The sequence below is a fragment of the Pithys albifrons genome, chromosome 6 (assembly GCF_047495875.1).
Source record: "Pithys albifrons albifrons isolate INPA30051 chromosome 6, PitAlb_v1, whole genome shotgun sequence".
NCBI classification, from domain to species: Eukaryota; Metazoa; Chordata; class Aves; order Passeriformes; family Thamnophilidae; genus Pithys; species Pithys albifrons.
Window position 1 is genome coordinate 25,075,348 of NC_092463.1, and position 13,394 is coordinate 25,088,741.

Sequence of the window (13,394 nt, forward strand, 5' to 3'; positions counted from 1 at the left end):
ATTTTCCTGCAGTTTGTGAAGTAGGCTGTCCCTTTGCAGCCCATGGAAGTGCATCTGAACAGATATCCACTTGCAACCCATGAAGGAGCCCATGCTGAAGCAGGTGGATGCCCAGAAGAGGCTGTGACACCATAGGAAGCCTGTGCTGGGGCAGGATCTCAGCAGGACCTGTGAACCCGTGGAGAGAGGAGCCCATGCTTAGCAGGTTTGCTGGCAGAGCTTGTGACCTCACAGGGAACTCATACTGGAGTAGTCTGTTCCCGAAGGACTGAAACACATGGAAAGGACCCACACTGGAGCAACTTGTGAAGAACTGCAACCCAGTACATTTGTGTAAAAATTCTTTCCTCTTTGAGCAAGTAATGAATAATTTGTAAGTAGTGCATGCAGCTTTTTGTCAGTACACAAGCCTCGTAGATTTCATGGCAATAACCCTCCTAACTCTGTGGTGTTTCCGGTGGCATTTAAAGTGAATTGATTCTCTCTCAGGTAAACCCAGCCACTGAGATGATGATGCAGATTCTGGTCCATTTGAAGCAATTCTGATATCCTAAGAGAATAAGTAATCATAAGAACACATGCAGTTGTCTTCCTGAGTAAAACAAGCTTGGTTTTCATTCTTCAGAAGCTTAAAGGAATATGAAGATAATATACAACATGAGCATCCACCTGTTAATATACAATGGGCATTATGGAATGTTCACCCCTATATTTAATAGCATTATATTACTAGATATCCAAAATTTTTACATTGCAGGTTCTCTTTTACTTATCTATACTTTGGCCAAGTACTAATGAGGAAGCTTTCATTGCTTTCAGAAAATTAATCCCATTACAATTCCCTAAATCCAGTTGAGATCTCTCAAAAGAATATCCTACTGGCTTGCCATTTAAAGTTATCTTTGCTGTGGTAAAAGACAAGAACTTAGGTTTAAATGGATATTCTTCTTTTGTTTTAAAATTTAACCTAGGCATATATGATTATACATTTGCAGAGAAGATGTTTTCCTAGTAAAATTTAAGATAGTGAGAATAGTTTCTTGGAGCAAAATTCTGTCTGGTCAGGAGAAATCTTTCTTTGGACTGTAAAATTTTCAGTGCAAATACTACTGATAGGTATTTTCCCACACATATGAATGTGTCAGGAGATTTTCTTTCCTGCTTAGAGAGTTTATTGTCTTGCTTATTTTACAATTAACTTTAGTTCTAATGAAAGGCTCTTGGATGAATACACTGAAACTTCCAATCCTTTGTAGATGACATAAGCCATCTTGGGAATGCAACCCTATACGTTCACACTAAACTAAGTTCAGGGTTTCAAAATCTGTGGAGAGGAATGCGTGCACTTTTCATTCTCAAGAATATATCTTTCTCTTATGGGAAAGCAGTTTTCCCAGTCATCACACTGAAAATGCTTTTAAAGTAAGAAACTGAGAATTTTACTTTCTGATGTTGAAAGAGCAGTGAAAATGCATCTGTATTCCACTTTTGTCAATATGGAGTTCTTGGTTTGTGTTGAGCAAAAATTATTAGGTCATTTTCTCTTTTAATGATAAAAAGAAAAAAATTAATCAATGAAATTCAAGGCATCTGAAAAATCAAAAATAAACATCCAAAAAAGTATATTATCTTTGTTTCCATCTTGTTTTCCCATGTTCTAGTAATTCCACAAGTACTTAAGTTATCATTTAGTTCTAACCCTCAAAAAGAAGAGTCAGCTTTGAAAATAGCAGCTGACATAAAAAGCAGAACTTCTTATTTTTGGTGAGTTGGGTGTTTATGTATTCATTGTACCCTAGACAATCAAAATTAATTATGTGAATGAGCCAAGTCCTACTTTACAATGCCTATCCTGGACTCTAATTATTTTCCCTTTTTATTAACAAAATGGTCTTTCCTAGGCTTTACACACTTCATTTTTTTCCATTTCAAATTACTTCTCTCTAAGGTTCTTCAGTATCAAATATCCATCAGTTTTGTCTTCTTTCATATCCATTCTCCCCAATTATCCAGTCTTTTGCCCTGATGTGAACATATTTTGAATGTTTTGCCCCTTCTTGTATGATACCCCATAAAGCTCTGCAACCCTTTCACTTTCTTTTCCACCATAAAGAACAGGAATAACAACAGAGACTATTAAAACCCACCTGTCCCCCACACCTGTAACTACTTCCTATACAAGTGTTTGAGAAAGGTGTTCTAATAACTTTTCTTCCCAGTTAATTGTTGAGGATTTTGTAGAATCTTATATGAGTAGCAGACCAGATTCAATTTCTTCTGGACTCATTATGGGATTAGTTAACAGCTACTGGCATAAAAATTAAAGTATATATTGTGCCATCAAAAATTCATTCTCTGTGTTTCTTATCTTTCATTTAATTAAATTTTCTTTCATTTGTTCATTTGGTCTTGTAATTTATGTAATTTGTATAAAGCTCAGGCAGGAATCATAGACTGTAGCCAAGAGTCTTCAGTGAGTAAACAAGCAACTTTTCTCATGAAGACACTCAAGTTTATAGAAAAATACAAAATGTTATAGAAAATGCAAGGCATAAGACTATAAGAATGTTTTAACATCAAAGTTGTTCTAGTTTTTGTGAAGACCGGTAAAGCTCCTTAAAAAAGTCTTCTTTACAGCATTGTACTGTCAGTTTACCTTCCAAAAGGTAAACCTTCTAAAGGTTCTTTCTGTGACCAAATGATACATAAAATAATTTTTCTCCACTGTTGGAAAAATAAATTCACTATCCTGGTATTGATAATAGTGCTTTTCAAATTTTTCATTTATCCATGACTTGTCTGCCATGAACTAGATAAGTGCACAAGATCCATCTATGTCTGTTTTTAGCAGAAGCCAGAAAGCAATAGAACACCAGCCTATAGCTGGTACTCTGATAGATAATGCGCTTTTGGTATATATTTACAATGTATTATAACATATTTAACCCAACTAAATAGTGAAAAGACCATAACTGTAGCCTGCATTAGTTTCCTGTTCAGATCTCAAACAGAAATGTTTTTCATAGCCTACCTGAGGAATGGTGTGCTTGGTCCATGTAGTAGTTATGGATAGTTATTTCCTGAAGTGCCAGGCAATTGCAGCTCTCAGTGAGTGCTAACAAGCTCCAAACTCTCTGAACATCCAAGGGATATCTACAAATACAGCTGCTCCAATTCTACATTAAACACTGGTCACCAAGATCTCCTTCTACCAGCTCTACTCTTTCCAATCATGAAACTACCTCCATGGCAGAATTAACAAAACAAAGACTTACAGTTCCCTGAATACCTAACTGTCAAACAACTGGAATCTGAATTTTGATTCTCATTAATTCCTCTATAACCCAATATACATTCTAATTCATCCCATTGGATAACTGGTGAAATAGGATGCTTATATATTATAAAAGAAGGAAGGACACACACACACACACACATATGCATGGATGCATGTTGCGTGTGTGTACACACTGATACGTTGTTGCTTTGTACAGCTTGGCATGTTTTGAACCACTGGTTGACCAGCAATTACTTGAACTTGCTGTTGTGAGTTTGAGTACCTGCGAGTACTGTGTGAATCAATCAAACCTGTGGCTTTACTCAGTCACTTGGCACCAGCACTGGTGTTGCTTAGTGTTGTTCAGCTGAAGTGCAGTGCATTACAGCATCCTTGCAGAAGCTCACAGCTTCCCCTGGGTTGGTTGAGCTCACATGTAGACTGACAACCAACAAGGTAAGTTGAGTCAATACAATCCAATTCCAGTGCTCATCATGGTGATCAGCAGATCCTAAGTGATAAATCTGGTAATTGTTATCTGTCCTACAGCCCCCATATGCTGTGAATTTGGGTGCTTTTCTTAGAGTCTTTCTAGTTCAAAAGCTCAAGACCCCCCAGAGCAACCCTCAGTCACATTACACAATGCAAGAACCTGAATAGAAGAGGCTTTATTTGCAGGGAGAAAGGGAGAGTAGAATAGATTTTCTGTACATTTATATTGTTTTCCAGGTGACTCTACCCATCATAGACATGATAATCGTATAATGACAAAGGTATTCTATCCAGACTGGACATAAAAACCTATATATCTCAGGCACCTTTCTTTGTGTGCTTCATAGCTGCTTACTGCTCTACCAAATCCAGATTACAGGCTTTTTGAGAAACAAAATTGGAAGGGAGTGAGCATAGTTAGTTTTTACTGAAAAGCATATTTCTTATCAAAATTGTGCTTGGTTTGTAGATGTCCAGTGATATACTTTGAAATACTCTCTGGTTCACCTGTTCTTTTTGGCCATTCTTCTCTGCAAAATGTAATATCTAAAAGCATTATTCTTAGAGAGAAATCTATCCTTTCTTCCTGTGGCTGAGCCTGCAGTTATAAGCCCAATAAGGCTGTGTTGAAGAGGATGGAAATGCTGAATACGCAATTCCGTAGAAATATTTTATTCTTCTCTAGAGATTCATAATTCACATTCTTGTCTGTAGAGTCCTGGTGTCAAGTAAGTTTCCTAGGGGCTGAATTCACAGAACATAGGATTGATGCTTCTTTCTGGGCTAACTTCTTCTGACTTTTAAAAATTATTTTCCTTTTTTTTTTTTAATCAGGATTAAAGGACATTAATTGTCAGTGTTTAGTTTAGTATTTAAAATTAAGATTCTGATTTTTGGAAACTGGTTAAAATACAGCAAATACTCAAAGGGTTAATAAAGCATGCCACATACATTAGAAATGGAGATATTTAGTTTTTCAGAAAGAACCAGAAAGCTTTTTGTTTTATTCTGATTCACTGAAAACCTGGCATTTCAGAAATTCTTTAGTCACATTCAGAAACCTGATTCTCCTTCTTTCTGAGGAAATCAGATAGGTTTTTTAAGTGTTGAATTCCAAGAAACCATACATGGTTTGATGTTCTCTGCTGTAGGGATCGTCTGAAGATTTAGAATATCTGTATGTGGCCATCACCTATTTCATCCACACCCCAGATATAAAGTGCCTCTGTGACCAGTCAAGCCCACTAACCACACATAAGTTAGCCCCAGGATTGAGATGTGTTGTCTTCTCTACTGGTCTAGTGAGAAAGGCCAGTAATTTCCTGTGCACCCTCCTTTGAGTGGGAAAATGCTACAGAGGTACCTGATGAGTATTCCTTGTGAAGGCCATTCTCTCTTATGTGTGCTGCAGGAAATAGTCTAGTCTGTCCACTAGACACTGTTCGGAGCTATCCCACTGCTGCATATAGGTCTCAGGCTAAACAAAGAACAAAATCACCTGGATTCAATCTGCACGGGCCCTATATCCATAACAAAGTGAATGCAGTATTTTTAAAATGTAAACTACAACTCACAAGGAAAAAGCAAAAAACATACTGCTGGTTACAAATTACAATTTACCTACTTGCAGATTAATGATGTTATAGCTGTATGAAGAGTCAAAATGTCACCAAAAAAATGTCACTGTACTGTTATTTTTTCTGTAAATTAAGGATTTGTTCAAATAATTTCCATATGAAATCTGAATAGTCTTATTTGCCATCTGGAAAGCATTAAAGAGTTCTGTTTGTTTTCTGGTACACGTTATTTCAGGAGGACAATTTTTTTTTCCTGGTAGTTTTGTTTTACTACTTAGAATAATAAATACAGAATGAACTAACTTTCTAGCTAAATTAAGAGTGATTTACTGCTGTTGATCACCTCTTCCAGGGTGAAAAATAACAGGAAGAACTGTTAGTTTTGGATAAACAGATTTTGTTTCCAGCTGAAACCACACAGGGTGTTTTAGCCAGTAATCATAGGGCTAGTGGCTGGGAATGAATTAATGCAATCCTGCCATCTACTGAGGCACCAGCTGCCAGTGCGAACACCCCACGTCTGTGGTCTCCCTGAGGGAACTGAAATTAAAGTGCATATGCTGGTAGGTGTGCAGGCATCCATCACAACCTTGTTTACAAGCAAAAGAAAAAAGTAACTAAAAAACCAAAACCCAGTTCAGCTTTTTATCAAAGCTGAGTATGGGGTATGAATCTTTATCTTTTTAAACTTTTGCTTCATTGTGTTTGATATTAAACAAATTCAACAGGAGAAAGTAGATCGACTCTGTCTGACCATACATAAGAATATGCCTGGGAGAAAAAGACCACATAAGATTATGAAATGTATACCATTTTGAAGATACTGTAAGTGAGAATTTAAGTGAAGCCCTATGATTAGCAACAAGGGTATCATGGGGACTTTACTATTTGACAGCTGTTTGATTTCTGTGAAAAGTTAAATGAGCTTATAAAGAGACTTCATCCTGATTTCCCCCTACGTACATGTAAAACATTACCAAAATTAATATTTGCATGTTTTCTTTAAATAACATCTACTGGGAAATAAAAGAAAAAAACTGTACAATTGTTAAAGCTTTTCATGAAATAGTTTAATAAGGATGTAACAGTTTCCACATTAGCAGTTTTTAAACTCAAAGGAGCTGACTCACAGTCCGTTGAAGTGAATTAGGATTTTTTTCTCTCATTTTTATGGACTTTGAATCAGACAACTTTGAAATACTAAATTTATACATTCATGAAACAGTACCTAAAAGTAGTATCCTGCTTTTTGCTGCAGAGAAAAGTTAAAGGGTAATTTAACAAAAACTTGTAGTAAGTCCACCATCCTGAATACTAGATGCCTTAATGGTCAGCCTTACACTTAACACTGTACTTAAGCACTGTAGCTATGAGTACAATGCCACAGGTATGCTGCTACTAGAGATTTTTTTCAATCTCTTGCTTCAGATTGCCAGTAGTTATAATTAATACAACCACAGTATTGTGCTAGAGAAGTGATTTGTCACAACTACTGGGACACTTGCCACTGTGTGACACTGTTAGCATAGGTGGTAGAAAGCAAAAAACATAGCTGCTTATTTCAACAGTCCGTACCGATTCTTATTTATGAGATAAAAAGGAGAAGGCATAGAAGGTTTTGTTTAATCAGCTGTCATTTATCAAAGAAACCTTCATATGTCTACATGAAAATTGTTCTGTCAGAGGATTTTTGTGGGGAGACGATGTAGATGACAGAAAAAATGACAATGCTTTTATCTGAAAGGAGCCTTCTTGAGCATCACCTATTTTAAACGCAACCTTGCAAGTAGCCACCACAGACATAAGTACAAAGTATAAATTGCTTCAGGAAAACACATTCACAACACAGTGACAAGAATCAAATGGAAAAAAATCAAACAAGAAGACGTCTGGCACACACTGAAAACAAGAATTCTCTTAAATGAAACATTGAGAAGCTCTGGGTTGGTATATTACATTGGCAACATATGAAACCCATTTTATCATTTTTAGTGCAACAGAAGAAATTGGAGCTAGGGTAATAGCTATTACCAAACAGCTACATTTTCTGTCAAGTATTTATTTCAGATCCTGATGGAGATTTTGAAAAGGATCCCTCTTTTTCCATGTAGGCTAAAGTGACTTTGTAGTCACCCAGGTCACTCAAAAACTTTCTCAGCTCCTTTCATTGCTGTTTCACAGCGGATGGAGCAGGTGCAAGACAACAGCTTCACAGTCTAGCGCTCCCTTTAAACTTTATTATTAGCACACTTTATTGTACCTATGGGCACATTCAAACATTTCCCAGTTTGGCAGTCCCCCCTAACCCCTGGCTCAACGCTCTGCTCTCTGCAAGCCACAGGACTGTTTATCTCCCACTGTCAGCAACCTGCCACACAGCTCTGAAGCACAGCGATAATCACATTTTTTTCCTAAGACCTTTTCAGCTCTGCTTCTGCTGATCATAGCACAGAAAGCCAAAGCCCCAGTGAGGTGGAAGCTGTCTGCAAAGCAAAAAACAGCTTCAAGACTATTCTGCTTATCTTCTTGAGGACTTTTTCCTCTGTGCTTTCTTTTTTATTCCAGGGGGAGGGAAGGGTAGAGCTACTTATTCCTTTCTAGGGGAGGGCAAGGTGTGAGTTGGGGGGGCTTTTTCCAGGATTTCTAATCTCTGAGGGTGAGGCACATACCGACAAATGTTGAGCAGGGTCGTTTTCAGTCGGGGAATCAGCCTGGATGCTGCAGCTTGACTGAGGCAGGCTCAACTCGGTGGCTTGAGGATCCCACAAGCCAAGGGGAAGGTCAGCCTGTACAAAAGGTGGCCGGAGAGTAGCTGCGGGACCTGTACAGCCACTTGTCAGACAGGCTGCCAGATCCTAGGTTAACCCGTGAGAGCCTCAATTTGCTAAGTGAGTGTCAAAGCATCAGCAAATGCACCCCCTGCCTCCCTGGGTGGGGGGAGCAAGAGATCAAGGATGTGAGGTTTTCTCTGCTCTTTCTTGTGCCTAACACTGCTGCCGTGGTGGGCAGTACTGAAATCCCCTCCCTCCCAGCCTCCCCATGCCACAGCCCTGGCCTCGCTCACCCTCCAGCTGGGGGGCAATAGGGGAGCTGGGTGGCAGGAATGCTTCCTCAGAGGGTGGTAATCCTGGAGGTGCAAGTGCCATTCCTGTACATGCTCCCTGACTCCAAGTTGTCTGGGGGAAAGTCCTCCACACTGTATGCCCTGCTCTTGAGGGCAGTGGCATAGTAATCGATGGGTTCCTCTGCAGCATTGTCCATCCAACTGAGGCAGAGCAGCCGCTGGAATGACCGCTTGAAGTTGTCTGAGAGAAAGCCATAGAGGATAGGGTTGGCACAGCTGTTGGCATAGCCCAAGATGACAGAGAGCTGGCTGATGGTGGCATCATCCTGCTCTACAAAGACATTAACCAGCTGAACAATGTAGAAGGGCATCCAACAGATGACAAAGACCATCACCACCATCATGACCATGAGGGTGATCTTGCGCTCTGAGCGTTTACGTTGCTGCCAGCCAGCCTTAAGGGCCACCATGCGCATCTTGGCAATGATGAGGATGTAGCAGAGGCAGATGGCCACTACAGGCAGCAAGAAGCCCATCAGAAAGGTGTAGACCACAAAAACAACCAGCCACCTCTGGGTGGGCTCTGGCATGAGCATGTTGCAAGCCACCGTCCCATCACTGTTGGCTGCTGTGTTGGAGAAAATGATGATGGGCAGAATGATGAGGATGGAAAGCACCCAGACACCCAGATTGACCATCTTAGCCACAGTGGGCCGGCGGTACCTAGCCGCCTTGATGGGGTGCACCACAGCAATGTAACGGTCCACACTGAGCACGGTCAGGCAGTAGATGCTGGTGAACATGTTGATGGCATCCACACTGAGCACCAGGCGGCAGAGCAGTGAGCCAAAGGGCCAGTGGTGCAGCAGGGTGGAGGTAACCAGAAAGGGGACGCTGAGCATCAGCAGCTCGTCCGCGATGGCTAAGTTGAGAATGTAGATGTTCGTGGCCGTCTTCATCTTGGCATAACGTAGGATCACGTAGATGACCATGGAGTTGCCGCACAGCCCCACCAGGCACACCACGGAGTAGATGAATGAGATGAGGATGGCGCTGCCCTGAGACTCACTCAGGGTGCTGTTCGGGGCGCCAGAGGAGTTCCTGCCGCCCGAGTCCATGCCCCCCGTCGCCGCCTCCTCTGAGGCGCCGCCGTCTCCGCTGCCACCGCTGTCGCCGCCGCTGCTGTCGCCGCTGCTGTCGCCGCCGCCGCTGTCGCCACCGCCGCTGTCGCCGCCGCCGCTGTCACCGCCGCCGCTGTCGCTGCCTGCACTGCCCGGAAGCCTGGTACAGGTGCCATCGGGGAGCATTCTTTGCCCAGACCTCCCTGCCCCGGCTCAGAGCAGCAGGCTCCTGCCGCCGGCCGGGTTCGGCATCATCCCGACAGGGCTCCCGGCGCGGCCGTTGCGGGGCGCGGGCATCGGGAGGGAGGCGGCTGCGGGCGCCGCTCACTCCGAGCGGCGGCAATTGCTGCTCCCCGGCTGGTGAATGATTAATAGCAGCGGCGCGTCACCAGCTAAGGAAAGGAGGAGGGAAGGCGAAAAAAAAAAAGCGTGAGGAGACGTAAGTGGGTGTCCTTTCCAACCCTCCTCTCAGGCCCCGTCCTCGCCTGCCTCCCATTCCACCCTCTGGCTGTTCGCAGCTCTTACTGCTCCAGGGCTGCTGGATTGCAGCCTGTCTGCTGTCCTTACTGCCCATCACCATCCAGTGCCCCCCGACCCCGCACTGCTCTCCCCATCCAGTGTTGTTTTCCCCATTCTGCACTGATCCTGGCTTCTCCGGATTCTCTCCTCCCCATCCATTCTCCACTGCTCTCCCCTTCATGGCACGTGGGTCCAGGCCAGAAGCACCCCGGGAAAAGTGACCATCTTTCATCTTTTAAGAAAAAAGCCTGCATCGTGAGTGGGCGGGCAGCGTTACCTGGACAGGCATGTCTCCTGGCTATGCAGCTGCTGTAACCCTATCTGTCAGTGTACCATGTTGATTGCCCACCCCTTAGCACTGCTACCAGGCATGGCACTGACCATGACAAACCACATAACCTTCAACCCTGTACACAAAGCACTATCCATGCCTCCTATCACCACACAGCTCCATGCCACCTGCATTGTCCTATCCTACCATCACCAGCAGATATCACAAAGGAGCAGTATCTCATGCTTTACAGGCCTGTCCCTCTCCACACAGTCTTGAAAATGCTCCCCTGTATCCTGTTCTGACATCTCAGCACATGCTCTGCCTCTGTCCATCACATCCAACAGTACTCTGATCAGTTTGCACACTGCAGCTTGCCATCACTATTTACACCACGATGGTGCCAAGACTATCCTATGCTGGTATGCAAACAGAGCATCTGTCCACTCTTCTGTGCCTTTACATGCTGCTTCCAGTCAGAGGATCACTTCAAGCTCAACCATCACATGCTGCCTAACCAGTGCTACAACTCTTTTTCTTAATATTGTACTTAAAACATATGAGCATCCCTGATAGGATTGTATCCACACAAGGTGAAGCTATAAACCTTCCTCAGCACTATACAGTGACACAAACCATAGGCACCATCTCCAGTCTATACTGCTTCTACAAATATGTAGCCATCACTACATACACAACTTTTCCCATACTACACACACAAACTGCTTCTACGGATTGACTTGTACTGTGTTATTTGGTACACACACTCTGAGCCTAGAGTAACTATACACCAGTAGTTACTCATATTGTTATCTCTAGGCAGACATTGATGCCTTATATGCCTCATCTGCACCACTAGTTCCAAATACACAGAAACATCTGCAGATAGTCCCAATACTGCATCTCTGTACCCTGGTGAGCATAGTTTTCTTTTACAAAAAAAAAGAGTATGACCTTCCCACACACCTCTCCTTCTGGGCTATATGTCTCATATATCTCTATATGTTATTCTGTGTATGCAGTCTGTCCTTACATACTTACACATAATCATTTAATCAATTTTCATGTACCACCACCACCTGACCATTCTGTATTAAGCAGACATGGTTACTCACTAGGACACACACCTTCATACTCACTGCATCAACACTCCCTCAGCACAGGCATGCATACAAAATACTCAGTAATTGCTTGCTTATTCTGTTGGCTGTAGCCCCTTACATGTGTGAGCTTATCACACCTGTATGGGTAACAACCCGCATCTTCACATAGACTGTCACCTATAAGCACATCCTACTTTTGCCAAGAACAGCAGGTTTACATCACACAAATATCACCACAGTGCATATGCTGCTATGTGCTCCCCACAGCATCACTATACTCAGCATCACACATGCATTCGTGCAACCTCCTCATTTTACCAGGCATGCCCACACCTCCTACCCTTCACACATTTTGTTATCGCTGTCTGCCCACCATCACAATTATGCATATTATCGCTACCTACCACTTTAATATGCAGATACATGTGGCATTACCATCAATTTATTACAACCCCTCCTCAGGAATTTATTCTCTGTAGCACCTTATATATGCCTGTACCCCTTATCACCATCAGCATCTCTTCCAACACGTATGTAACCTTTCTGACTGTATGACTTTCCTCATGTCACCGCCAGTCACTATACACCTAGGCACTCCAATATGATGAGCATGTGCTATTTGACACCTTGTCAAGTGTATTACATTTAGCACATCCATACTTTTGCATGACCCTTACCAAGCTGTTCCTTTTCCTTCTGTGTTTAAAGAGCAGATTGTGAATACATATAGATGTACATATACACCCCTACACATTACAAAAATAATCTTATTCAGTTTTTAGTAATTGCACAGAAGTTTTGCTTGGATGATATTCTTTGTGACTTTTGGGGACTTTTTATATTCTAATACAGAAATGGATTTTTGAGCAGCCTTTGCAGATGATCTTGCCACTCCTATGACTGTTGCTGTATATGAGTACTTTAGCTGGCCATCAGAGCACTTCAGGATGTCATACAGGTTTTACTCAGAAAATTCATACTTACATTTGGGAGTTTAGAGGTTATATATTCTGATGTATTAGCTTCTAGCATACACTGACAAAAAATATTTATATTTACACCACGAAAAGTCTTCACTTGCATTATGCTCACTGACACTGCTCAAATCTCTGTAATTACGTAAATTCAGCTGAAGAAATTATTTTCTTTAAAATTTATATTCTGTGAGAATATGAATCAGCTTTCAATCACTGATATGAGAAGGAGCATAAGTCAATAGCTGCAAACCCATTAACAAGAACATCTGGTTGATTGCAGCACTTTAGTCTGTTTGAAAATGTATAGTTCAAATGTAATTGAATTTTTGTTTACACGAGCATTTGTTTTAAGGGCCATTTATTTACTGAGCATGGATCAAAGGGTTTCCTTCTTTCCTATTGTTAGAAATTGGCACTTAACAATAATATGACTCGAAATATGAATGCTTTTAGATCGCACTTTGCAAACGTGAGAGTAAACGGGATTGATTTTGAAACTATTAATAGTAGCACCATCATGACAAAATTTCAGTTCTTGTTTGCATTTCCCTCCATGACATTTGCTTACATATAAACACACAGTCAGTCATGGAGGCATTTAAGTTATTTTATTCATGTTGAGGCCCATTTCACATTACTTTACTGCTCTTGGATTTGTCCATGTTATCTATCCAAAAGGGTCAGTAAAAGCTCTTCTGCAGAAGTAGAGATGGGCACAGTGTTCTTTCTAACTGCAATGATTCAAAATAAATTACCTATAAATTATAATTCCTGCAACAGTACTAGCCTCATTAGGCATCACACATATACCTGCTTGACATACATGCCCAGAAAAAACCAAAATGCCATCATAGGTATAATTATAATAAGATAGCATGTGCTATAGCATACACTCAGAAGGTTTGAGAATTTCCATATCTCCATTCACTGAAGTTTTCTTTGGGTATGGAAAATTTCATTCTCATTACAGAGTGATATCATTTTCCAAAAAGG

The 13,394-nt window shown here is 41.5% G+C and overlaps 1 protein-coding gene across 1 annotated transcript; it reads right to left on the reverse strand.

Moving 5' to 3' along the window:
• Window positions 1-5,783: 5,783 nt before the first annotated feature.
• On the reverse strand, window positions 5,784-9,912 carry SSTR1 (somatostatin receptor 1). The gene has a single exon (XM_071557894.1). It carries the CDS (start codon window positions 9,715-9,717, stop codon window positions 8,458-8,460), a length of 1,260 nt encoding a protein of 419 aa, XP_071413995.1. The 5' UTR covers window positions 9,718-9,912; the 3' UTR covers window positions 5,784-8,457.
• Window positions 9,913-13,394: the final 3,482 nt, after the last annotated feature.